This window comes from Globicephala melas, chromosome 4 (genome assembly GCF_963455315.2).
Source record: "Globicephala melas chromosome 4, mGloMel1.2, whole genome shotgun sequence".
NCBI classification, from domain to species: domain Eukaryota; kingdom Metazoa; phylum Chordata; class Mammalia; order Artiodactyla; family Delphinidae; genus Globicephala; species Globicephala melas.
This window is the reverse complement of record NC_083317.1, coordinates 66,295,451-66,322,417: the sequence shown is the minus strand read 5'-3', so window position 1 is coordinate 66,322,417 and position 26,967 is coordinate 66,295,451. Positions and strand designations below refer to the sequence as shown.

The 26,967-nt window shown below is 37.1% G+C and overlaps 2 protein-coding genes across 5 annotated transcripts in view; one reads left to right on the top strand and one right to left on the bottom strand.

Moving 5' to 3' along the window:
• Positions 1-7,978, bottom strand: part of GTF2E1 (general transcription factor IIE subunit 1) — a 48,146-nt gene extending 40,168 nt beyond the window's left edge. For 2 of the 4 annotated variants that reach the window (XR_011377385.1, XM_030857727.2), the window contains exons 1-2: positions 7,866-7,978; positions 2,812-3,289 (exon numbers count right to left, since the gene is read on the bottom strand). Coding sequence is in view for 3 of the 4 variants with exons in the window: in XM_030857727.2 (XP_030713587.1) it covers positions 2,812-3,259 (448 nt within the window). In the remaining variant the exon portion in view is untranslated. The other 2 variants (XM_030857737.2, XM_030857718.3) reach the window with 2 other exon arrangements.
• A 154-nt stretch (positions 7,979-8,132) lies between these two features.
• Positions 8,133-26,967, top strand: part of RABL3 (RAB, member of RAS oncogene family like 3) — a 38,772-nt gene continuing 19,937 nt past the window's right edge. The window contains exons 1-2 of the mRNA XM_030857742.2: positions 8,133-8,198; positions 13,736-13,827. Coding sequence (XP_030713602.1) covers positions 8,153-8,198; positions 13,736-13,827 — 138 coding nt within the window. The 5' untranslated portion in view covers positions 8,133-8,152. The remainder of the gene's footprint in view (positions 8,199-13,735; positions 13,828-26,967) is intronic.

Genomic DNA, 26,967 nt, shown 5'->3' with positions numbered 1-26,967 from the left:
TGCTGGTTTATGTGTGAATTAATGCCGGTAAAACAATTCTTGCTGGACCCAATTTCCTGAGCCCAGAATTCCTGGATACTCATCTAGGAGTCACTACTCTCTGTCCAGTGGCAGAGTTGCCCATATACTTGAGTTAAGAACTTTTTATCAGGGAAGAAGTAAAGCCTAGAAGGCTTCAAATCTAATTCCTAAGTACCCCCAATTGCTAATATAAACCATAGTTTATAAACCTAACAACTGTTGACATTGGAATGGAGATAGAAGCCCATTAGATACCTCCATCACTGGTCAGAAACACCATCGATCTCCAATAGCAACCAAGAAATAGAACAGCTTTGTACAGCACTGGCTTTGAATGAAAACTGTAACTATTAATTTAAAGAGAGAATAAATATTACAGCAGAAAAACTTCCCTCCTCCTCTTCTGATACACATACCAAATGTTTATTTCTCGTCTTCTTCAAAATGACGGGGAGAGCAATGAATACTGAGCAAAACAGGAAGGGAACAGAGGGAAAAAGACCAAGATTTCTAAAGGGAATGTATAGAAGAACAAAGGAGGGTTGTCAAGGTACTAATAGTGGAAAAACAAAACAAAACCAGACTGACAAGGAGGTTGGGGGGTCTAATATCACCCAATTATCATATTCTCTCTGTAAAGGAAAGTCCAAATGAAAAACCAAATTATAATCAAAAGGCAAGTATATTCTCATAAAGAGGGTTCCCAATAATTAAGAATTTTCAATCATGGTATCTCAGGCTTCACTGAGACATAACTGCCAATTAAGTTGACTATTGGTGCTGGCTGTTCAGGGCATCCTCCCATGAGCGATACCAATGTAAAGTGACTTACTCTTGCTCTCCTGAACCCCTTCTTTCCACCATCATGTTGACCGTAACCTTCATATTAAGAAAACAGTCTCTGTTCAGACTGGCCACAAAACAACTGTTTCAGTTTTAGCTCTCTTTCATAATATGTTTTCACGCTCCCTACCCTATCTCAATTCCCTCACACAAATAATCTTGACTATATTTGGTCAGGCCATCTCTTCCACAAGCCACCTGTTAATTACAACTAATTTCATTCAGATACAAACCCTAGGTAAAATTCGAAGAGCATCATGAATCAAACTCCTAAATACTGATATATAAGTAATGGGATAACTTCCTTTTAGAAACTTTCATGAAATTAAATAAGAATCAAGTGATACGTAAATGTAGTAGAAGCATATTCCTTTAGATTACCCTCTCTGAGGGACTGGATAACACCTTCACTGCAGTCAAGAGTGACGAGGACGACCACTGTAACACCAACATCTGCAGAAAATCAAAAACCAAAACCCAGAGCTCCTTAAAGAAATCTGTTAGAGTGAATAGCAAAAATCATGAGACTTTTCTAGTCTGTTTTGAAAGAGCTCCAGATATAGTCTACAACCCTCCTCTATAGTACACTCAAGCAATTCTTAGGATGGCTAAGATTTTCTCATAACCAAGACCTCTCCTAGTTAAGCCCTTTCAAGGTAAATAGTTAGGTTCAGACAAATTAAACATTTAAGACAAATGTGAATTCTTTAAATGAATTTTCATCCAAGATGACTGCTTCACAGTAAATAAGGGGAAAAAAAAGTCATAGGCCATCACTGCTCTTTTTGTGAATAATCTTAATTGATATCAGCATTATTTCCCATTAAAATTTTTAAAAATTCTTTAAAGTGTACAATATATAACATATACAAAATTAAACATGTACACAAACCTGTAATTTTTTTATAATAAAACATTTCATGTGTAAAAGCTTAAATTATATTTTTCAGATAGTTATTTTAAAGTCAAATCTATGAACTAAAAAGTAACCTATACTCCTGAATTCAGCCGTAACAAAGGGACAATCTAACCTAACAGCTGTGATTCTTTCTATAGATTTTTACAAATTTTTAACACAAAATTGATCCACTTGAGTAATTAGTAAAACTATAGTCTCTTTTCCAGTTTACAAATAACAACATAACTATACAACCTAGCACTTTAAAGTGTCCCATGTTAATGTTAGACATGTATTTTTAGAAAAAACATGCTTTGTAGATTCTGTGTTGATTAGAAAAATCCTTAAAACTAAAGTATTTAATTAAATGAAGCAATTTATAACTCCTGTTGATGATTCGCTTCCATTAATGAATGGCTAAGAAACTAAATATCTGTTGTTAACTTGGAAAAAGTGCCCCTCTTATTTCATCTGGCTAACTTTTACTTATTTTTTAGGTCCCCGCTGTTTAAACTTCTTTGAGAGGCCTCCCCAAATCCACATTAGATGCCCTAGTTATGTCCTCCTGATAGCACTTTGCACTTCCACTAACAAAGCATTTAAGTTCTAATAATACGTATTTATTATAACTGTCTGGCAGTGACTGGCACAAGTAGGTACTCAAATATTTGTTGAATGAAGAGCTCAAAAGTAAACTTAGTGAAGTCAGAATAGCCTCAAAGTGGTAGAGAAAGTCAACCCTTTAGATTAGGCTGCAGTTGTAAATAAGGGACGGGGGTAGAAACAGAGGTAGAGGGCTATGGGTAAAAGAACAGTCCATGGACGAGTACTCCCTTGTAAAGGAGAAAGGCTTTGCAACAGCTTCTAAAAGTAGTATGACAGTCAAACAGGACATTAAGACTAAGAATAACTATATGCTTACTTACACCAATATATCCATTTTATAATGATATATATGATCAGTTTAAAAACTAGATGAATCAACTTAAGAAAAAGGTTACATACTGTAAAAAGTTACTTGAAAGATTCATAAACTGGAACAATCTCACCTGTCATGGGATCAAAGAGCTGATTAGCTTCTAAATCTGTAAAAGTACTACTACAGACGGGACATTTGAAGGAAGCCCGGTTGGTGGAATCTCTCTCATCAGTTTCAATCCTCCTTCTCATGTGGTCCAATTTATATTTTACCACATTAACAAGAGTACGATAATTGATAAAGTAGTAGTTGTGGCGAGTGGTTTTCCCATCTGCAGCAGTCTCTACCCTCATTCTGCACTTGATGAATTTGTCTCCCTTTAAATTATTCAAGACTGATCGAAGTTGCTTCCGATCAAACTTGAGCAGCTCCAGCATGTCCTCCTCTTTCACACAGGGGTTTCGGATCAAGATGTCCAAGGCCAAAGCATGCTCAATGCCATAAAACCCCCGGATCACATACTTGGCTAACCGCTTCAAAGCTGCAGGAACCTCGGTGAGGACATCTGGATCTGCCATCTTTAGCAGCAAACTTCAACTTTAAATGTACTGAATTCAGGAAAAAAAAGAGAAAATTAGCTAGGCATAAGGACAAAGTAATCATTTTAAATCTAGAATAATCAACCCATTAGGTAGTTGGTAATCGCTATTCTTGGAGTGCCACAAAGGTACTTACAACATTGTTTTTAAAAGACTTATAATGCTAAGCATTTAACAGAGAACAAGACTTTCCTCTAGAGTACACAAAAGATTACACCTTAGAAGCTTGACATATTTCTTAAATGGTTACTTTCATGACCTACTGTGTGTTTAATTCCAAAAATTAACATTACTTATAGCAATGATATACTATATCAAGCTCACTTTATTTCAGAAAGAGAAACTCAAAAATCTAAACGAAGTCTCATTATTCTTAATGCTACAGATCTTTGGGAATGCTGGGGAAAAAAAAAAAAAAACCCTGAGAAACTTAGCAGTTAGCCTAGTTTTTTAAGTGCCTTTATTTCTTTTCTTGAGTAAAAATTTTCTACCAAGATAGATTCTAGGATGTTTTACATAGTCATGCTCTCACAATAAAATCACAACAAACCAATAAATGCCTAAGTAATCACCAGCTGGGATGTTTGGCAAAATTACTGTTATAAATCTGAAAGAAATTAACAATTATATCCAGACAGCTTTACCAACCTTGAAAAGTTAAATGACCAAGTAAGCAAATGCTATACGGTTCTAAAAAACAGTAACAACAAACACCAAGATATCCTTAAATACTGGATCCCCTGCAGGACAAGTAGAAGCTAACTGTACCCAGAAAGCTGTCTTCTAGAAGCCCAAACTGGCATGGGCTAGACTTTCATGTGGTTGTTAAAAAGCCTGGGATTTGGAATTAGAGTCAGATAGCCTTGTTTAAGTGGCTGTGTGATCCTGAGCAAATCCCTTAACAACTTCAAGCCACACTTCACGCTCTGAGAAATAAGGATAATATCAACTACTTCAATGAGGTGGTTGTGATGAATAAATGAGAATGTAATGTGCTTAGGAAGCACCTGTTAATAAAGACACCATCTATATCAATTTAATACATCTCAAACTAAAAACGGCCAGGCACACAGACTATATCATACAGACTATATCAAATGAAATTTCCCTACACTATAAGGAAATTTTTAACAGCCTTCTGAATTATTTCCATAGGGAATCATAGTGTTATTAATACTAGTTTCTACTGAATCTTTTATTTAAAATCAGTAGTTATCAACCCTATCACCCTATTTTATAAGAAACAGTTTTATATCCACAGTACTATTCTAAAAAGATATTCCTAAATAACCAATGAATACACATATGGTGGGGGGAGGGTGGTTATAATACCCTACCTTTAATAAAGGAAAAATGAAAGGAAAGTCAGTTATATTTTGGATTGTGAATACTCAGGCATGACTATATATAAGAGATAACGAAGTAGCACCTAGGTCCAAACCTGTGGTCCTAGAGCCTTCCTGTCATCCCAAGGCTTAAGGATGCCAAGCAAGTGCCTGGGTTCAACACCAAAGTAGTAGTATAACACACTGCCATGTGCATTTTATTCTTTCCAATTTGGCCTATACATTGAACTTGAACCTAGTTTTTGGGTTTTTGTTTTGTTTTGTTTTACATGGTCAACAGTTGGCAGAACACAATATGTGGCTTCGGAAACAGACCAAAGGATGGTAGACCAATGTCAAAGTAACCTACTTTTCCAGTATTATTTCCTACTATTGTACTCCCCTCCCTGACCTTCCACCCCATATACTCCATTTTCCGGGCCAATGGTTCTCAACCCTGGCTATAAAGCAGAATCATCTGGGGAGCATTTAAAAATACCCACCCTGGGCCCCATTCCCAGAGATTCTGTTTCAGCTGGTCTGAGCAGGTCAGATTAGGCATCACACTAATTTTTAAAGCTCCTTAGGTGACTCTAATATACAGAATAAGTCCCTGACCACTGTTACCAACAAACTGGGTACCTGACTATTACATACCTGGCCAAAGCACATCCTGCATGGGGAGGGCCCTGTGCCACATCATTCAGCCTGTTACCTTTGCCTGAAACACCCTAGGGGGCCCTAAAGATTTGAGAAAGGGAGTGACATGAGGACTCTGCAGTCCAATAGTTTTAGGTTTTGAATCCCAGTTCCACCATTTCTTAGCCTGTGAACCTGGAAAGTTCTCAGCTTCAGTTTCATCAGATTAACAGTGCCTTCCTCATAGAGTTGATGTATGAGATTAAATGAGATAATTCATGTAAAGTGTTTGACTTTCAAGGCTGGCATCGTAAGAGTTCCTTTAAGTACTGGCATACATAACAAGACTCCCTACTTAGAAAAGTGACTCTTACAACAATTTGAGAAATGGGCTGAAGTAAGTGAAAATGGAGGCACTGTGGAAACATTAAGAGTGATAGTAATCAAACCTAAACTACGAAAGACAAGAAAAAATTACAAGAGGACAGGATGAATGAAACTTATTAGAGGAACAAAATCAAAAGGACCCAATAATACATTGGAAATGGAGTTACAGAGTAGGGAAATTTTAAATAGCTATTTGGGGTTTTTCTCCCAAAATTTTATTGGGATAAAATATACATAACATAAAATTTACCGATTAAGTATTTTTAAGCAGACAGTTCAGTAATGTTAAATACATTCATAATGCTAACCAACTATCACCACCAACCACTTCCACAACTCTTTTCACCTTGTAAAACTGAAACATTATACCTATTAAACAATAACATATAGCTATTTGTTTTAAACCAGTGTAACTAGAAAAGTACTACTATGAGAAAGAGGTTAACACCTGAAGAGGAACAGGTTTGGAAGAAACGAGGCATTCATTCAGTTTTAGTTGCTTGTCTTTGAGGAAATAACACAGAATATTACTGTGAAGATGTCCTGCAGGTGGCTGAACAAATGAAACTGGAACTCAGCAAAGAAGTCATGCTGTGCCACCTTGTTCAAAATCTCTACACTCTAAAATCCTCCTTCCTGAACATTGTGTTCTCTCCTTCACTGCCTCTACTCCCTCAATTATGCCAAATCTCCTCAATCTCTGGATTTCATAATAGTGAGATGAGAGGTCTCAAACTGGTAGCCTGTGCCACATCGTTTGACTCAAAGAATGTTTTGAAAATTTTCTGAATTTGTGGTTAACATTAAAAATCATGAGATTTCACATCAATTTCAATTTTTTCAGGCCCTCTTGAGAACTGCAAATATCTGCAGAAAAAAATGAGACCATGTTCCCACATGGAAACAATTAGCTAAAGAGCAGCTGACATTTTTAAACAGGGAAGGAGCTTGGCTGGCCTCTGGAGACTTTGCAGTGTGTGACCTCTGGGGGCCAGGCCTTGTTTCTTCTTCTTAGCCTCAGAATCTATCAGTCACCTCCCAGCCTCACCTACCACCCTACAGCCCAGACCCCCAAAGGCAAGTTGGTTTTGCTTTTGAACCCTATGTATTCTAATCATACAAACACCGGGCAACAGAGTTGGAGAAACAAAGTTGAAATGAATGCATTCTCTGTGCTTGGTCTACCCTCCTCAGCTTTATCTCCGGCCACACTGGCATCCTCTCAATTCTGTGAGCCACACACGCGTTCCCTACTTCCAGGCCTTTGCACATGCTGTTTTCTCTGCTCCCACAGCTAAGCCCAAAGTCCCTTCTCCTAATCATCCTTCACATCTCAAATGACATTTCCTCAGAGACACCTTCTCAGACTTCCCTTAGTGGCTCAGAATGATCCCCCCCCCTTCACATGTTCCCATAGTTCTTTCCCCTTCTTCGCTGCAGTGAATAGACTTATACTTTCTCCACGTCTACCTCGGAGACCAGGAGATTAATCTTGTTCACCACTGACTTTCCAACGTGCAGCACAGCTGGTCTAGTACTTCCATAAAACTTTCAATAGGTCTCGTAAAGCACCTTTTCTTCAAACATGCCCACCCTGCCAGCTTCCCCCCAATTCACTTCCTCCACTGCAGCTTCCAGAGTAGAAAAAGATAGGGTATTGGAAACCCTCTTCTTAAACTTCAAATGGTTTTAAGGAGGTGAAAGCATCAAATTCGTGATTGTAAAGGATTATGCTGACTGCAGCGTGTAAAAGAAGGAAGGAGTGGATGTGGGGAGTCCTGTCATATTATTTCAGTATACTTCTATTCCAGTTCCAGAAGAACTTGGATTCTACACAACCAACTGGCTTTCTCGGCTACCATATTTCACGGTACTCTCCACGCCTTCATACATACAGTGGCATATCACCGCGAAACCTCCGGACAAGCTGGCCTCCACGAGCCCGGTAATGTTTACCTCCTCCCCACTGTGACACCCCGACACCCTAGATCCGCTCGGACTCTACCAGCTGAGTCCAGAGGCCACACTCGGCGCAGCCAAGCCCGTCCTACCCGAGGTCGCACATGGGCCGCTCCGGGTCAATAGTTCTTTGGAAACCAAGAAGAGAACCGAGTCAAGAGAGCAGCTAAGGGGGAGGAGGCTAGCTATGGAGAAAGGAGCGAAAAGGAGAAGACACCCTGAAAGGCGGCGCCGGGCCAGGGAACCGAGAACAAGGAACAGGGAACAAGGTTTACCAAGGCGAATCCTCGAACACTCCCACTACAGCTTCTCTCAGCGCCTCAACTACTGGTTTAAACGAGCCACGCCACTTGCGCGACAAGGAGAACGCCCTATTCCTGCGACCAGCTTTAGAAACCACCCGCTACTTTTAACTAGGCGGGCCAATCAGCACAGTGAGGCCTTCAATCAAGACAGTCACGCTCCTATTGGCCAATGACATTGAAGACTCCGCCTTCCAATCCCAGCTCTGATTGGCCTATAATCCCGGAATAGGCGTTAACCTCAGGAAGGCAGTGGCAAGATGGCGTCCCTGGATCGGGTGAAGGTACTGGTGTTGGGAGACTCAGGTGAGCCGCTTAACCCACCTCTGGGGCTCCCGACACTTTTGAGTTATCCGAAAATCCTCCCCTTTCACTCTCCCTTTACACACACACCGACTAACTGACTCCGGCCCGTGGCTGAATTCCCTCTTAAGGCCTAAAGACTACACTTCCCAGAGGACTTTGCTCAATTTAACGGAGCGGCGGCATCGCAGGGGTGGGGGGCGCGGAGCCGGGGCCTTTCTCTGTTTTCGCTGGTTTCTACGTCGGTTTCCAGGGCGACCGAAGCCTAGTGATCCTTTGTTTTAAAAGATCTGCGGAGGTTGAGTGTTGTACTGGGCGCCGTGCTGAGACAGAAGTTAGGACCTTGCCTTTAATAGATTTTGTTAATTAAAGAAATCAAATGTGCACTAAGAAGAATGACACTGTTCCAAGTGCTTTGCATATATTAACTCATTTAATCCTGAGATCAGTCCTATTATCCCATTTCACAAATGACAAATCTCTTTTAAAGAGATGTAAATGACAGAACTAGTTTGAGCCGGGAGTCCACGTACTTAGAACACTAACCCATATTATTTCGTGAAGTATCAGGTGGTAGACCTGTTTTAGTCTCAACTGCGCTTCTTTTTTCTTTGTTCTGTTTAATCTTAATTGAAAAACTGTTATGTGCTAGGCTGGAAGAAATAGAAAAAATAAGATAAGGGCCATTTTAGGAAGCAGCTAGGACTTAATGCTGAGCCCAGTTTAATCCTAGTGTTAAAATTCTTACCTTGGACGCTTGAGAACAGGAGTTGAAGTCTGTGTTTCTATCTCCCCTTCACTATCCTGTTTCTCATACCCTCCACTCCTAAGCGTCTTAAGAACTTGGAATAAATGTTAACCTAGCATTTCATAGATGTGCTTTTCTGGAGTTGACCTTTGGATGTCTGCTTGAGCAAAGACGTTGTGTCAGATGCTTGGAGGTGGAGAGGACATACCCCAAAGAGCTTGAAAACTAGCCTTACCAAACTGAATAAAATTGGTGGGGGGAGGAGGTTGAGAACATTTTCACATTGCCTGAAGATTATTTGCATTGCAAAGTATTTTACAGAGAGCATTATTTAATATTCCCTTCAGAAAGTTGCATTATGAAATTCTATGAACATAATCCAATTTATGTCAACTTTAGCATGAAGTGGTGCTGAAGTTAATTTAATAAAAGCACTCAGTTTTACAGATAAAGAAAGCAACAGTGGTCTAAATGGGCTTCGTAGGAGTATCACCAAGTAGGATTTAGAAGAATCCAGAGCTAACACAGTTCTTCATGATATGTGAAGTGGGTGCTTTCTCTCATTTATAATTACCTTTCTATTGCATCTAACAATCGCTTCATGTTACATCTTGCTCAAACTAATCGATTTATTTTTTTCCCAAAAAAATTATTTCCCTATTATAATACATGGCAAATGCTGAATTAGGTGCTGGGGATATAATTGTGGAATCAATGCATTACACAACAGCATTGAATTGGCTGCTGTATTAAATGTGAAAAAGTGATCAGGCAGTTAGTAAGCCTTTTAAAATTATTATTATAGTTTAGTTGTAAAACAGAAGACAGAGCTATGCCCACCAGGAAAGTGATTGATCTTGTCACACATTCACTGTTGTTAGGCTATATGTGCAAAGTCAGTTATTGTCTTTTTATTAGTTCCCTTTTAACAATGATTTGCTGTCTTACAAGTTAGAATATACTTTTTACATTTCATCTGCCTTTGTATTTAAACTTCAAAGTTTACCTTGAATAAAGGCTCATTTCCCCTGTGAAATTTTGAGGATTTCGCAAATATATAAAGGAATGACTAGGGATTTAGAAATTTGTTTGTATCCCATAGAGATATTTGATAATTTAGTAAGGAATCCTGAAAGTCTCTCTAACATGCACACACTCTTTTCTCTTTGTTCCTTCATATGTAAGGGATGAGTTTAATACATTACCAGCTCTGTTTGGAGCTGGCATTTATTTGATTATATTGAACTTTTTTTCCCCAGCAAATCAAGTGCATTCTTTTGATCTAAGTTAGTTCTAATGATGAAAACATTGAATCAGAATTTTCCAAAATTCTTAAAGTTAACCACTATTCCTGGCACTTCTGTTGTTCTTACTGTTTAAAGTTCATCCCATGTTAGCTAACTCTTATCACCCAATGCAGTTAATTCATGGAGAGCTATACAATATTATTACATAGAGCTGTTTACTCTGACACAGTTAAGCTTAACTAGAATTTCAAGACTTGTATCAAGCTGATAACTAAATGCCTAGTTATATTCCTCCAACATAAACAAACCTACATGCAAACACAAAAATCAACAATATGCCCTAAAGGCCATAGATATCAGATGCAATGCAGTAAATAAAATACAAAGCTCACTTTGAGTAGTCAAAAATCTTACGTGCCTGTATGTAAAAAAATAAAAGGAATGAAAGGGAAATCTGGGGAAATGTTTGGTTCAATTACATGAGCAGCTAGTATATGAAGAGGTCATGTAAATTGACAACAGTAAAACCTAGTAGATAAATGGGCGGAGCACATCAATAGATAATTCATAAGAGAGGAAAAACAACTGGTTAGCAAAGATGAACATAATGTGTATCTTTACCAGAAGGTAAAGAAATGCAGACTAAAGCAAGATGTCACTTTTTTTTCTCTTATAAGCTAACAAAGATGAAAAAGCAACTACATACTGTTGAGGTGCAACAAGACCTGCAGGCTTATGTGTATGGCGGGTGGCATAGTAACCAGATAAACATTGTCAATGTATATCAAGAACTTTCAATGTTGATTTCGGTTTACATATTAATTTCACTTCTGGGAAGGTATACTAATAAAATAATTTTAATTTTAAACGAAAGTGTAAACAGAAATCTTTTCTTAGCATAATGAAAAGTTCAAAGCACCCTAATACCTAATAATGAGAAAATGGTTACATAAATCATTATGTCTCCTCTCTGAACTACTATGGAGACATTAAAAATATTTATGAAGATTCTGTAATAACATGGAAATTTTTAGCCACTAAATAAGTACTAATTAAGGCCCTCTCTGAGTACTGGAAATAAAAAATGAGTAAAACCCAGTCCCAGGCCTCAAAGAATTTAAAATCAAGCAGAGTGAGTAAACTCTATAAACAAGCAAGTGTAATAGTGTATTTTAAGTGCTCTATAGAAAAATGTGCAGTGTACAGCGGAGATGCAGAGGATGGTGGGTGATGTGCTTAGTTCTACCTGTATGGAGTAAGAGAAGACTTTATATATAGAATGATGCTGAGTCTTGAAAGATTAATTCACCAGGCCAATGAGAGGGAAAATGGAAGGAGAGGATGTGTAGGATATTTCAGACAAAACCAGCTGTGTAAGCAAAGGCTATGTTTCATTGTTTTTAAGTACACTGTGTAATATATTCACAATAACAACCTGCTTATAGAAAAACTCTGCTTATGAATTTAAATCTACATTATTGACAGTAGTGCTCTTTGGGTGATTTATTTTCTTCTTTTTTTTCTGTACTTTCTAGATAGACTGTAAATAAAACTTTATAATAAAAAGTGATAGATCCATGCACAGTAATGCGCACAAAGAGGTTGGCTAAATTTTTAATAACTAGTGACGCATAAAGATTCACCAACAATGCTTGTTATAATGGCATCCCAGTTATGTTAATTGAATGAGTAACTCTACACATAAATGTACAGGGATAGCTCATTCCCTTTCCTCTTCCTACAGATCTCAGAATACTAGCCCTAGCATTAGTAATTAGATTATCCTAAACCCAGGAGATCTATAAGAAAAGAAAGTGCTGTCCTACTGAATGGGAGAAGATATTTGCAAGCAACATATCTGATAAGGGGCTCTCCAGAATATATAAAGAACTCATACAACTCAAATCAAAAAACAATCCAATTAAAAAATAGGCAGAGTACCTTAATAGACATTTTTCCAAAGAAGACATACACATGAAAAGATGGTCAGCATCTCTAATCATCAGGGAAATGCACATCAAAACCACAATGAGATATCATCTCACACCTGTCAGAATAACTCATCAAAAAGACAACAAATAACAAGTGTCATCGAAGATGTGGAGAAAAGGGAACCCTCATGTACTGTCAGTGGAATTGTAAATTGGTGCAGCCACTGTGGATAACAATATGGAAGCTATTCAAAAAATTAAAAATAGAATTACTGTATGATCCAGCAGTTCCACTTCTGGGTATTTACCTGAAGAAAACAAAAAGACTAATTCGAAAAGATGTATGCACCCCTATGTTCATTGCGGCATTATTTATAGTAGCCAAGATATGAAAGCAACCTCAGTGTCCACAATAGATGAATGGATAAAGAAAATATGTGTATATATACACATACAGGTCGACTATTAGCCATAGAAAGAATGAAATCTTGCCATTTGCGACAACATGAATGGATTTAGAAGGTGTTATGCTAAATGAAATAAGTCAGAAAGACAAATACTGTATGATCTCATTTATATGTAGAATCTAAAAAAAAATGAACAAACAAAATGAAACAGACTCATACAGAGAACAAACTGGTGGTTGCTAGAAAGGAGAGGTGGGGAGAGGGGTGAAATAGGTGCAGGGAATTGAGGTACAAACTTCCAATTATACATAAGTCACAGGGATGTATTGTACAGCATAGGGAATATCACCAGTGGTACTGTAATAGCTTTGCATGGGGACAGATGGTTACCAGACTTATTGTGACGATCATTTTGTAATGTATTTAAGGATTGAACACCTGAAACTAACATAATATTGTATGTCAACTATACTTCAATAAAAAGAAAAGACAAGTGCTGTCTATGAAGTTAAAGGGCCATGATGTAGAAGAAGAAGAAGAGTTGTTCTCCTTTTCCAAAAGATAAGTCTGGGCCAAGTGGTTGACTGCTTTCTAAAAATCACTGTATGGGAGAACTGGAATATCTAAATATGGAATTGTGAAATGGTGAATCCCTGTCACTGATAGTGTTCAAGCATAATCTGAAAGACGATCTAACAGGGTCTGTGGAAGGGGCCTCTGCATTGGTGGTCAGGATAGAGGAGATTACCTCTAAGATATGTTAAGATTCTACAATTCTAAAATAGACTGAATAGATGAAATCCTTCCAAAGGAAAGGGATTAGTTTATTTGAAATTGCCCTGGACCAGTAGTTCTCAAAGTGAGTTCCCTGGATCCGTAGCATCAACATCACCTGGGAATATGTTAGAAGTGCAAAATCTTTGGGTTCCATGACAGACCTGTCAAATTGGAAACTCTGGGGACAGGACCCAGCATTCTGTGTTTTAACAAACCCTCCAGAGGATTCTGATGCTAAATTTGAGAGAACCAGTGTCCTTAACCATCTTCTCTTTATCAATGAAGCTTATTAAATCATTGGTATGGTATGAACACCCTTTAAACAACCATGCTTTATATATCATTATTACTGCTTATTCTCAGTCTTACTTTTGCCATAATATATTTCAGCATGTCTTTTAAATGACTAGAGTTCTTGTATCTTTTACAGGTGTTGGGAAATCTTCCCTAGTTCATCTCCTGTGCCAAAATCAAGTGCTGGGAAATCCGTCATGGACTGTGGGCTGCTCAGTAGATGTCAGGGTATGTGTTTCTTATATTTTAGTTTTTCAGTGCCATATTAAAGATAACTCCTTCAAATTCATGATCCAATTACAGCCCTGTAGTCAAGACTAAGTAATAATAATAGCTGGGTTTTATTAAACACCTACTTTGTGCTAGATACTATGCCCAATGTTTTACATGTCTTTGCTTACTTAGTCTTTTTTTTTTTTTAATATTTATTTATTTATTTATGGCTGTGTTGGGTCTTCATTTCTGTGCGAGGCTTTCTCCAGTTGCGGCAAGTGGGGGCCACTCCTCATCGCGGTGCGCAGGCCTCTCACTATCGCGGCCTCTCTTGTTGCGGAGCACAGGCTCCAGACGCGCAGGCTCAGTAATTATGGCTCACAGGGCTAGTTGCTCCACGGTATGTGGGATCTTCCCAGACCAGGGCTCGAACCCGTGTCCCCTGCATTGGCAGGCAGATTCTCAACCACTGCGCCACCAGGGAAGTCCCACTTAGTCTTTTTTAAACTGTAAGATATAGCTACAAAAATTAAGGCATAGAGAAGTAAAGTAATTTGATCAAATTCATTCAGTTCATAAGAAGCAGAGTCAAGGTTTGATCCTAATTAGTCTGATTCCAGAGACTTCACTTTTAATTACTATACTGTATATCTAGAGTTCACTTAACATGCTCCATAAATCATTCTGCTCGAGGCTTTCCCACTAAGACAGCCAACTTTTGGCTAGAAATATAGTGTAAAGGCAAAAGCTTCTGGAGCCTTATATCTAGGTCATCTGTTCCACATCACATTTAGGAAACCCAAGTGCAGTTTCCACTGAATTAGCTATCTTCCCAGATATTTTGGTCTTGCTAATTCCAGCTATTCCTGTCCAGGCCTCTCTTGTACTAGCATACCTCTCTCCATTGAGTTAAGAAATAAATAAGGAGGGAATAGCAGTTAGCTAGATTGACAGTTATTTTCCTTCAGTTCCTTGCACCTGTTGTTCCACAGTCTGCGATGTATATTGCCACTGATTAGAAATCCTCTGTCAGCCTAAGTGTTATTCCTTTTTAAGGTAATTTCTTCTCTCTAGTTGCTTTAGAAAAAAAAAAATTTTTTATAATCTTTGATGTTCTGTAGTTTTGCTAACCTACATCTAGGGGTGGATTAGTTTTTAGTCATCCTACTCAGAAGTTGTACGCCTCGTATATATCTTCATTTTTCAAAATTTTTAGCCATTATCTGTTTGCCTTACCTCTTTCCTTCTATCTTCTTCTTTTGAACTTCTATTGGATTTTTGTCCTCCACATCTTTTAATTGCACTTTCATGTTTTCTATTGTTTGTTTCTCCGTGGTGCATTCTGGATGATGTACTCATATCTGCCTTCCAGTTAACTAAGAATCTCTTCAACTATGTCTAATCTGTTTTTTAATAAATCCACTCAGTTTTTTATTTCAGTAACTGTAACTTCTAATTTCCAGATGTTCCTTTCGGTTCTTTTTCAAATGTCAAAATTTTTCAAAATATTCTGATCTTTCATTATATTTTACTTTTTATTTTAATCATATTCAACATAATATTTTATGGTTTCTTTTGGCTTGTTCTATTTTTTTTTCTGGGTGGGTGACAGATGTCCTACTTGCTATATATGCAGACTCTACCTCATGGAAATGTACCTCTTGTATGGTTTGTAATTCTTGAAGATGACCACATCTTCAACAGGATTTTTTTTCTCCTCTTCCCTTTTGAAGTCTTGTATGCTGTGTTGTGAGAGTACAGTGCCTTTCATTTCTGTTGCTGCCAGAGCCCTAGCGATTTCAGTGATCCTTGTAATTACTCAGCTTGGAATTTCCATGCAATCTTGATAATGTAAATTCCCCCCAGCATCTGATTGTGGTTTCCATTTTTTGTGGATCTTTCATCTACTTTCTACAAGGTCCCTGACAGAAAGTTTTTCCTGCTTTCCTTAGCCAGTGGACAGAGTTTTTCCTACTCTCTTTCACTGACTGGGCTGCTCATCAAGGGTCCACATTTCAAGAAGGGAATCTGTTCTTTGTCACTCACCCACATATACTCTTGCCTTAAAAGCTGGAAAACAGACCCCTATTCTTGGCTGGGCAGTAAAACTTTGGGGACCAACCCCTAAAGTTATATCTGAATCTGGGTCAGCTCCCATTTCATAATCTTTAAGTTTTTCCTTCATTTCTAGCATCTGGGGAATTTCCTTTTTTTTTTTTTTTCTTAAGTGTGTCCTTTTTATTTTTAAAAAATATTTTTATGGCATTTCTATGAGTTTGAAGTCGGAGGGGACCTGTCTATATCATTTCAGCCTACTATGTTCCCAAATTCTTAGCTATGGAAGAAAAAGAAACTAGATAATGAATTCAGTGGCAACTTTATTTAAGTTTGGGAGACCCAATAATAAGCTCTGGACAAAATTTCCCTTTGGACTTTTCTAGCTCCCTTTCTGTGAGAAAGCTTAACATATTGAAAAGAAACTTAGAGTTGAACTTCCACTTCCTGGGTCAGTCGAATATTGCTTTTGCTTCTTAAAGAGAAACTTAGACTAATCAGTTTACTTCTCTGAGCCTTAGTATGTCATCTGCAAATTAGAGGTAAATAATACCTGCTTTATCTAGCCTACAGGTTTGTAGGGAGGATGAGAGAGAAGCTTAAAAGGTGTGAAGTTAAGGTCTAGTGCTTTACAATTTGAAGTTGAAATTGAACTTAAATTCATTTTCCTGCCCCGCCCACCTGCCCCTCTTACCTACTCAGAGCCCAGTCTGCGCGTGTAATTCACCTTTTATCTTATTTGGGGTTTTTTCCCCTTTTCTTATTGAATTGGCTAAATCCCCAGTACAGTGTTAAGTAGAAGTGGTGCTAACAGGCATCCATGTCTCATTCCCAATCTCAGGAAATTTTTAATGTAATACCATTAAATATGGGTTTTGCTATAGGACTTTTTGTAGATATACTTTATCAGATTAAAGTTACCTTCTCTTTCTATTTCGATGAGCGTTTGAACCACGAACTGGTATTGGATTTTATCAGGTGCTTTTGCATGATAATCATAATTTCCCTGCTTTATTTTGTAACTATGGTAAATTATTTTGATTGATTTTTAAATGTTAAACCAACTTTGCATTCTTGGAGTAAATCCAACTTGGTCTTGATGTATTCTTTTCATATAGCACTAGATTCAATTTACTAATACTTTTTTTTTCAAATATTTGCATCTAAATTCATGAGGAATATTGGCCTATCATTTTCCTTTCTTATAATCTCCTTGTGGGATTTTAGTATCAGGATTATGCTAGCCTCGTAAAATGAGTTGGGAAGTTTTACCTCTGTATCTATTCTCCGGAAGAGTTTATGTAAGATTGGTTTTATTTCTTCCTTAGGTATTTGGAAGAATTCACAGTTAAAAACCTCTGGACCTAAAGTTTTCTTTGTGGGAGTTTTTAAATAACATTAAAGAAAATATGAAAATGACTATTTCTTCTATATCAATTTTGATAACTTACGTTTTTGAAATAATTTGCTTCATGTAAATTGTCAAAAAATTTGTTTTTATATCCTCTATTGTCTTTCAATATCTGTAGGATCTGCAGTAGTATTCCTTCTTTCATTTCTGATATGGGTAATTTGTGGCCTTTCTCTTATTTTCTTGGTCAGTCTTGCTAGAGGTCTATCTAGGACCAGTTTGGGGCTTTGTTGATTTTATCTATTATATGTCTGTTTTCTATTTTATTAATTTCTGGTTTTTTCTCTATTATGTCTATACTTTCTTTGGGTTTAATTAGCTGTTTTTTTTTCTAACTTCTTGCACTGGGTAGTTGTTTCACTGGTTTTTTTCAGGCTTCCCTTTAGAAAGCTCTAAGGCTCTAAATTTCTATCTAGGCACAGCTTTAGCTGCCTCTCTGAAATTTTGTTTATTATCATTCAGTTCAAAATACTGTCTAATTTCCATTATGATTTCTTCTTTGACTCATGGGTGGTTTAGAAATGTGCCACTTAATTTCCAAACTTTGAGAATGTTTATTATCTTTTAATTATTGATTTCTAGCTTACTTTCATTGTGCATAGAACATGTGCTGTATGATTTCATTCTTTGAAATTTGATGAGATTTGCTTAATGCCAATTTTGGTAAATATTTCTGTGCACTTGAAAAGAATGCATATTTTGTAACTGTTGAGTGCATTGTTCTAAATATATCAATTAGGTCAAGTTTGTTAGTCTTTTTGTTCAAATCTTCTCTATCTCGACTGATTTTCTTTGTTGCTTGTTTCATCAGTTGCTAAGGAATGAGTATTATAATCTCCAACTATAAGTGTGGATTTTTCTATTTCTCATTTTAATTCTGCCCATTTTTGTTTATATATTTTGAGGTTGTTTTATTAGGTGTGTTCTAATTTAAGATTGTTTAAACTTCCAGAAGGGTTTAACATTTTATCATCATGATATATCCTCTGTATATCCAGTAATACATTGTACTTTTAAGTCTATTTTGTCTGGTAATAAAACAGCTAAATCCCACTTTTTTCCCCAGTTTTATTGAGATATAATTGACATATAACTTTGTATTAGTTTAAGGTGTACAACAAAATGATTTGATATATGTATATACTGAGAAATGATTACCACGATAAGTTTAGGTAACATGCATAACCTCACATAGTTACAATTCTTTTCTTGTCATGAGAATTTTTAAGATTGTGTTCACTAATGAATGAATGGATAAAGAAATTGTGTTATATATACAGTGGAATATTATTCAGCCATAAAAAAGAAGGAAATTCTGCCATTTGAAACAACATGGATGGACCTTGAGGGCATTATGCTAAGTGAAATAAGTCAGAGAGAGAAAGACAATTACTGTATTAGCACACTTAGATGTGGAATCTGAAATAACCAAACTCATGGGAACAGAGAAGAAATTCGTGGTTGCCAGAAGTGGGGGTGAAAGGGGGAGAGGGGTAATATGGGTGAAGATGCTCAAAGGTACAAACTTCCAGTTATAAGGTAAATAAGTTCTGGGGATATAATGTACAACATGGTGACTATAGTTAATAGTATTATATTGTATAAACCAACTTATTTTTAGTTAATGTTTTGTGGTGTATCTTACTTCCATCTCTTAACTTTTGTGTTTCCTGTACCCTTGTATTTACAGTGTATTTCTTGTAAATAAGATATAGTTAAATTTTGCTTTGATAAGCAGTCTGATGTCTTAGTTTTTTTTTGTTTTTTTGTTTGTTTGTTTGTTTGTTTTGCGGTACGCGGGCCTCTCACTGTTGTGGCCTCTCCCATTGCGGAGCACAGGCTCTGGATGCACAGGCTCTGGACACACAGGCTCAGCGGCCATGGCTCACGGGCCCAGCCGCTCCGCGGCATGTGGGATCCTCCCAGACCGGGGCACGAACCTGTGTCCCCTGCATCGGCAGGCGGACTCTCAACCACTGCGCCACCAGGGAAGCCCTGATGTCTTAGTTTTTTAATTTGATTCTTGGACCTTGCCCCCAGATATTCTTTTTTTTTTAACATCTTTATTGGTGTATAATTGCTTTACAATGGTGTGTTAGTTTCTGCTTTATAACAAAGGCCCCCAGATATTCTGATTCAGAGTTATACATGCCCAGGAATCTACATTTTAAGAAGCACCTGAGACAATTCTGGTGCAGGTGAACAGTGTTTTGAGGAACACTGGGTAGGATGTGCAATCAGTTTTCAAAGTGGATATGGAAGTGGTTAATGACAGGACTTAGAGAGGCAAGACTATGAATCAGATGCTGACAGGGAGTTAAAAGGTATTAACAGTAAGGGAAGAGGAAGGGAAGGGGAGTATAGCTAGATGGTCCAAAGCCTCATGCAAGGTATTTCCTATTTTTTAACTCCAGGGTAATTCGAATGTGGAAGAGTGAACAGCATCCATCTGAGAGGGCAGCAGGAGAAGTTTTATCTTCAGGGTAGAGGCTGGCATCAGTTAATACAATGAGGTTGAGGATAAGAATATAATGGAATTTTATATAATCATGGAGTAAGTTTCTAGGAGAGAAGTGGAAAGATTTGGAAGAAGGAAACAATTGGGATTGAATAATGGGTAGAGGAAGCAGAAAGCAGTTTGGGAATCAGAATATAAGAAACCAATTAAGGACCCAAAGTATATGGGAACTTAGGATAACAGGTCTTGAGTGTAGCTGGTAGCAAAATTTCCAAAAGAAACTTTGTCTTAGCAGCCTCCTGTATATGAAGGTGGAGACTCGGGGTGTATCTGTAAGGAGTTCTTCTACGTATGTCCCAGATTGCAGATCAATATGAGTTTAGTTAGTTCCCAAGAACCCTGACCAAGTTTTAGAAGTAACAGTAGCGATTTCCTTTGGAAACCCCTGCTTTTGGAGAAAGTGAAATTGAAGTTCCCTTGAGTTATCTTATGAAAGACTGTCGACTTTTGAACTCCCTCCATAGTTCCAGGGAACAGTGGGGAGGATGTAAAACTGCCCAAAGGGAGACTGGAATAAAGGCTACAGTAGTCGAAGACAAGTGTCATGTAATAATGTGATGAATTTTACTGGAATGAGTGTGTTACTGACTTCTTTAAAGCCAGACTGGCCTGAATTGCATTACCGTGGAAGAGTTGGGCATGTGGGGCTGAAAGTGATCTTGCTTTTATTACTCTTCATTGAATTGGGCTGGTTGATCTGTCTTCTTAGAGAAAAATGCATTTCTTGAGTGACAACATAAGTAAAAGGCATTTTTAAACGATAATCTTAAGGTAAGTTCTGATAGACATGTAAATTATATTGACTCTTGTTGTAATAAAGTGAACAGTTCTTCCCTCTAGCAAGGATGGTTAAATCTGATAAAGGCTTTACCTAAATAACTTGAAAGAACACTTTCTGCTGTAGCAGCTTTTATATTGCAATTACAGCTTCTGTGTTACTGAAACCTGAAAGGGGATCTCCAGAATCAGTATAGATCCATAAATACACACTCTTCAGAACTCTTAAAAACAGTTGCCCCATTTAGCTCATTTCACATCTGTTAATAGCCAACTAAAAATAGAGATGGTAAAGATGATAATGTAATGGTTTAATTTCAAGTACTGGGTGAAGCTAATAAGCTTAAAGTATGTACTCGGTAATTATTAACATTTTGGATTTAGTATGCAGTGCAGAGGTGTAACTGAACTGAAGGGAAGAGAGAGAAAAGTTTTATTTTGTGGTATTCTTCATTCATTGCTGTGTTCTAATTTTGTTGCCCCAAGTCTAATGGGACCAATATAAATGCATGGCTGTGTTTAATTATGAAAACAAAACTTACAGAATTTAATCTTTTCACAAATTATAAATAAGGAAATTGATTTGTCATTTCTAGTTCACTTTAATGGGATTTTTAACTCTAATTTACACATTGCACACAATCAGTATCTATTGAATTCCTCTTGGGCAGCATAACAATATACAAGCACTGGGGAGAAAAAAAAATTTTTTAAGGGCAGTCTTCCTACCACTAAAAATATGAGGTGGGAACTGGTAGGTGGGACAAGGTCTTTATATAAATGATCTTTAAAATAATGGTAATAATAAATGATGGCTAACATTTTTTAGTGCTTACTTTGGCTAGGCACCTATTTTGCATACTAATCCACAAGCCTTAATGCCCACAACCCTTTGAGGTAGGTACTATTAGCTTCCCTATCTGACACATGAAGTAGTTGAGGCACAGAAGTATTAACTGACTTGTTCACGGTCACAATGCTAATAAGTGATGGAGGTGGAATTCAAACCCAGACAGTCTGGTTCAGAAACCTGTGCTTTTGATCACTACTCTGTACTGCCTTTTGTTCCAGAATGGTATTAAGAAAAAGGTATTCTAATGCTGTTAAATACAGTAACGACTAGACTCATGGAGATTTAAATTTAATTTAAATGAACTAAAATTAAAAATTTAGTTGCTTGGTTGAACTAACCACATTTCGAGTGCCCAGTAGTCACATGTTGCTGGTGGTTACCATATTTGACATTTCCATCATCACAGAAAGTTCTGTGGGATAGCTCTGATATAGAATATAAGTGTTCAAGCAAGAAAGTGAGTCGCTTGTGAAGAACAGAAAATTATACTGAGTGTTAATGATTGAATGGGCAGCCTGGGCAACGGACAAATGTACTATTCCTTAAGAAGAGGGATATATATTACAGGTGGAAGAGAAAGAAATGATAAATTTAGCTCTGGACATGATGAAGGGAGGGATCTGTGAGCTATCCAATGTCTGGAAGGCATTAGACGTGTTGAAGCTCAAGAGAGAATTCTGAATTGGAATTATCTGTATAGGGATAATCCTGAACCATGAGAGCTGATGAGGTTTTCAGAAAGGAAAATTTAGAAGGAGAAGAGCTGAGGGAGAACCTTGGGGTATATTTAGAGAGTTGATGTTGAAAAGGGGGTCAGAGAAATATTGATCAAAGAGATAGGAGGGATAGCCAAGATGATGAAATACCGCAAGAGCAAAAAAGAGATGAGAATTTCATGAAGGAGGGATTGATTTTTAGTATGAAATAATACAGAGATATAAGGACTAAGAGAAAAAAAATTGGATTTGGTGACGGTGAAGGTAGTGCTGACCTTTGAAAACGCAATGGAATGTTAGTGGCAGAAACCAAATGATGTGAGTAGGCAGAGAGGAAATAGAAACAGGGGTTTAAATCAGTCGTTTAGAGGTTAAATAAAGGAGCAGATGGGTACAGAATAGAAGGGGAAAGTGAAGGGTTTTTTAATTTATTTTTTTATTTTTATAAATTATTTTATTTAATTTATTTTTGTCTGTGTTGGATTGCCGTGCGAGGGTTTTATCTAGTTGTGGTGAGTGGGGGCTACTCTTCATTGCAGTGTGTGTGCTTCTCGTTGTGGTGGCTTCTGTTGTTGTGGAGCACAGGCTCTAGGTGCGCAGGCTTCAGTAGTTGTGGCGCACAGGCTCAGTAGTTGTGGCTCGTGGGCTGTAGAGTACAGACTCAGTAGTTGTGGCACACGGACTTAGTTGCTCTGTGGCATGTGGGGCAGGTGGGATCTTCCCAGACCAGGGATCGAACCCGAGGTCCCTGCACTGGCAGGCGGATTCTTAACCACTGCACCACCAGGGAAGTCCAAGGGTTTTTTTTTTTAAATAGAGGAAATGAACTTGGCTGAAGGCAAAACAAGATTACTGGTAAGGAAGAGGCAGTTAGCAGACACCTTTATGATATTATTCATTCATTCATTTATTCATTCATTATATATATTGCATACCTCCTGGGTATCAGACACTGCAAAGAATTAGAAGTACAGCAATGAATGAGACAAATTCAATTCCTACTCCCCTGGTACACTCTCATTGTTGACTTTTTTCTATCCTTCTGTCTTTTCTCCCAACTCTCTCCTAAGACCTCCTACCTTCCTAACTCTCTTTAATAATAGTTCTACAGGCACACATACTAAACCAAACTTACTAGAGAATATCTACATCCACTGCTCTTTCCTGATGTGTATCATTTTCTTTACTAAATTTGTTTCTCCTTTTTAAAAATTACACACAATGAATAAACTCTTCAAATGAGACAAAACCTTTTATACTTAGTCTTGATTTGATTTCCAATAAAAAGTTAAGAGGTGAGTAAATGAGAAGTACCAAAGTTACAGTATAGTTCCTTTTCCCATTTGATGATCAGCACATACTCTTGCTACCTGTTGAGAAAAATCCTTCTTTATATAGCTGTAAAGTCTGTAATGACTTTAAATATTCGTTCCTTGATGACCTGATTTAAATATAAAACACATTTCTTATAGTTTGGCATTACCCCCCATCATGTTGGGCTCTTAGTATAGCACCGACGGACCACTTATTGTGTCAAGAGCAATACTTGTTAAAATGTCAGGCTTTCCCTTGGAGATCACTCACCCATATAAAAGATATTATGTCATAGCTACGAGCTACAAGCCACGGTTAAAATTCTTAGGACTCATTACATTTGAATTAAGTAAAACTTAGTTTAATTCACCAGTTTGGAAAGAAAGAAGGGTACCTTCTCTTCTAATTCTGGAAGGAAACATGAAAAGATTTAATTAAGGAAGGTATTTTGTGGTGAAGAGTACAGATGAGTGGGTGAATCTGGCTTGGGAGCGTGTGTAGCCAAAAGGGAGCTGGCTAATAGACTTGATACATTGCAAGGCTAAGAGGGCATGCTACCTGGAAGTTGTATTACATAGTGGCTATTCTGGAAGGAGTTACAGTCTGTTTACAGTCTGTAAACATTAGACATTTGAAATAACTTTAGAGAAAAAAAATGATGTACTTAAATTGTTGCCCAGCTTAATTATGTATGAGAATCTCCTAGAGAGCTTTCTTTAAAATACAGATCCTTGAGCCTCACCCCAGAAGCTTCAAGAGTTGTCCAAGAATCTGTATTTTTTAAAATAAGCCTTCCTATTGGTTCTGATTTAATTTGTTCTTATAACTGTACCTGAGAAGCACTGGAATTCAATAAAATAATAAACTGAGTATAATAAAACCTTAGGGGATGATATATCCTGAATTTATTCCTTGATTTAACTAAACATATCAAAGCATCTAATATGTGCCAGGTATTATGCTATGTTGTAGGCCTACCAAGATGAATAATATGGTACATGCTCTTAAGCTCAGAGTCTAATAGAAGAGATATCAGCAGATAAATAAGACAGTGTGGTTAGTGAAATGATAGAACTGTGCAGGATGTTATGGGAGCAAATAAGAAGAGTACCTAACTGGCCCTGATTGGTTTTGGAGCCAGGGAGGGTGGCAGGATCAACAAAGCTTCACTAAAGTAGTTGAGCTTTTTGATACCAGGTAACTGACTCCTTATAATACCTTGTATTGTTCGTTTCAGTGGTTTTGCTTAGAAATCTTGATATTATAAATTTCCTTGCTTTCATAAACAGAATTCATGTAGTTTAACCTTTTTATTGATGACTTAACATTTTCACATATTATCAGTTATTTATGCCTTATAGCAAAATAGTGATACCTTTTATCACAGTATACAAGATTACTTTCTATTATCCACAATGGTCCCCAACTGCTGTGATTTTGCTGTTGTCATTTTTGTGTCCTATCCTCTTTGTTGCCAGTCTGCTAATTGTCTTATCTTAACGTCAATGTGGCTATCTGTAGAATATCTTATTTACTTAAAGTTTTCCTTGGACAAAATGATTTGGACCCAAAAAAAATGTGAATAAGTAAAAAGTATGAAGCATTCTGTTAAACATATTGATATATGCATTTTATGACATCTATTTTAACTATTCAGCTATCTTGCTTTCTGTTATTTCAGAGCCATTTGATATACAGAATATAACTTCTTCGTTTTGTAAGCAAAGAAACTGAGACTCAAAGATATCAGGGATAATTAGTAGCAATCAATGAATATAGTCTAGGCTTCCTGATACCAAAAGAGTTCCATTGTATAAAATGAGTAATTCTTAACTAGAGGTTACAGCAAAATCATTTGGAGAATTGTTCAAATTATGCATGCCAAGGACTGGACCCCAAAGTTACGGATTCAGTAAGTCTGACATGTATATTTCTTTTTTTTTAAGGACTTTTTTTCCAGCTTTATTGAGATATAATTGACAAAAAAAGTTGTAAGATATTTAAAGTGTATATTGTGATGATTTACTATATTCTTACACATTGTGAAAGGATTCCTCCCATCCAGTTAATTAGCACATCCATCACCTCACATGTTTATTTATTATTTATTTGGTGAGAACATTTAAGTTCTATTAGCATGTTTCGGTTATACTACAGAGTGTTATCAACTACAGTCACCATATCATACATTAGGTCCTCAGACCTTATTCATTTTAGAGATGAAAATTTGTACCTTTATACCAATTTCTCCCTATTTCCCCCACCCCTGCAACCCCTGTCAACCACTTTTCTATTTTCTGTTTCTATGAGTTTAACTTTTTATTTAGATTCTACATATAGGTGATAGCATGCAGTTGTTTTTTTTTTTCTCTGAGTGGCTTGTTTCACTTAGCATAATTCCCTCAAGATCCAATCATGTTGTCTCAAATGGCAGGATTTCCCCACCGCCCCCCCACCCCAGCCCCATGGCTGAATAATGGGATAATATTCCATCTCATGGCTGTATATCACATCTTCTCTATTCCTTCATCCATTGACAGACACTTGAATTGTCTTCATATCTTGACTGTTGTGCACAGAACATGGGAGTGCAGATATCTCTTCAGTATCCTGTTTTCATTTCCTTTGGATATATACCCAGAAGTGGGCTTGCTGGATCATATGGTAGTTCTATTTTTAACTTTTTGAGGAACCTTCATTCTGTTTCCATGGTGGCTGAACCAATTTACATTCCCACCAGTAGTGTACAAGGGTTCCCTTTTCTCCACATGCTTACCAACACTTGTTATCTCTTGTCTTTTTGATAACAGCCATATTAAGAGGTGTGAGGTGCTATCTCACACTTTTGATATTCATTTCCCTTCTGATTAGTGATATTGAGCACCATTTCAGGTATTTGTTGACCATTTGTCTTCTTTGAAAAAATGTCTATTCAGTTCCTCTGCCCAATTTTTAAATTGGGTTTTTTGCTATTGAATTGTATTATTTCTTTATATATTTTGGATATTAACCCTTTATCAGATGTATGATTTGCAAATATTTTATCCCATTCCATAGGATGCCTTTTCACTTTGTTGCTCGTTTCCTTTGCTGTGTAGAAGCTGTTTTATTTGATGTAGTCCCACTTGTTTATTTTTTGCTTTTGTTGGCATGTATATTTCTAAAAAAAAAACCTTGAAAGATTCTGATGTACACCCCTGAACCACCGTATTATAATCTGGCTCTTGTCTATATTCTAATAGATAAGGTTGCCATATATCAGATTTCGTTTCTGAAATATAAGCAGTAAATTCTTATAGAGTCTAGACCATGAGAAAGAGAGAGATTTTGGAGTTTACTCTGAGTAAGAAAGTCATTGGAGAGTTTTGAATTGAAGGAGGATATGATCTAACTTTCATTTTAAAATGATCACTCTAGCTACTATTTGGAGAACAAATGGAGGGTGGTGGGAAAGTGAGTCGGTGAGGCTCTAGTGGGGAAATCAGTTAGGGGATGATTACATTAATTCAGG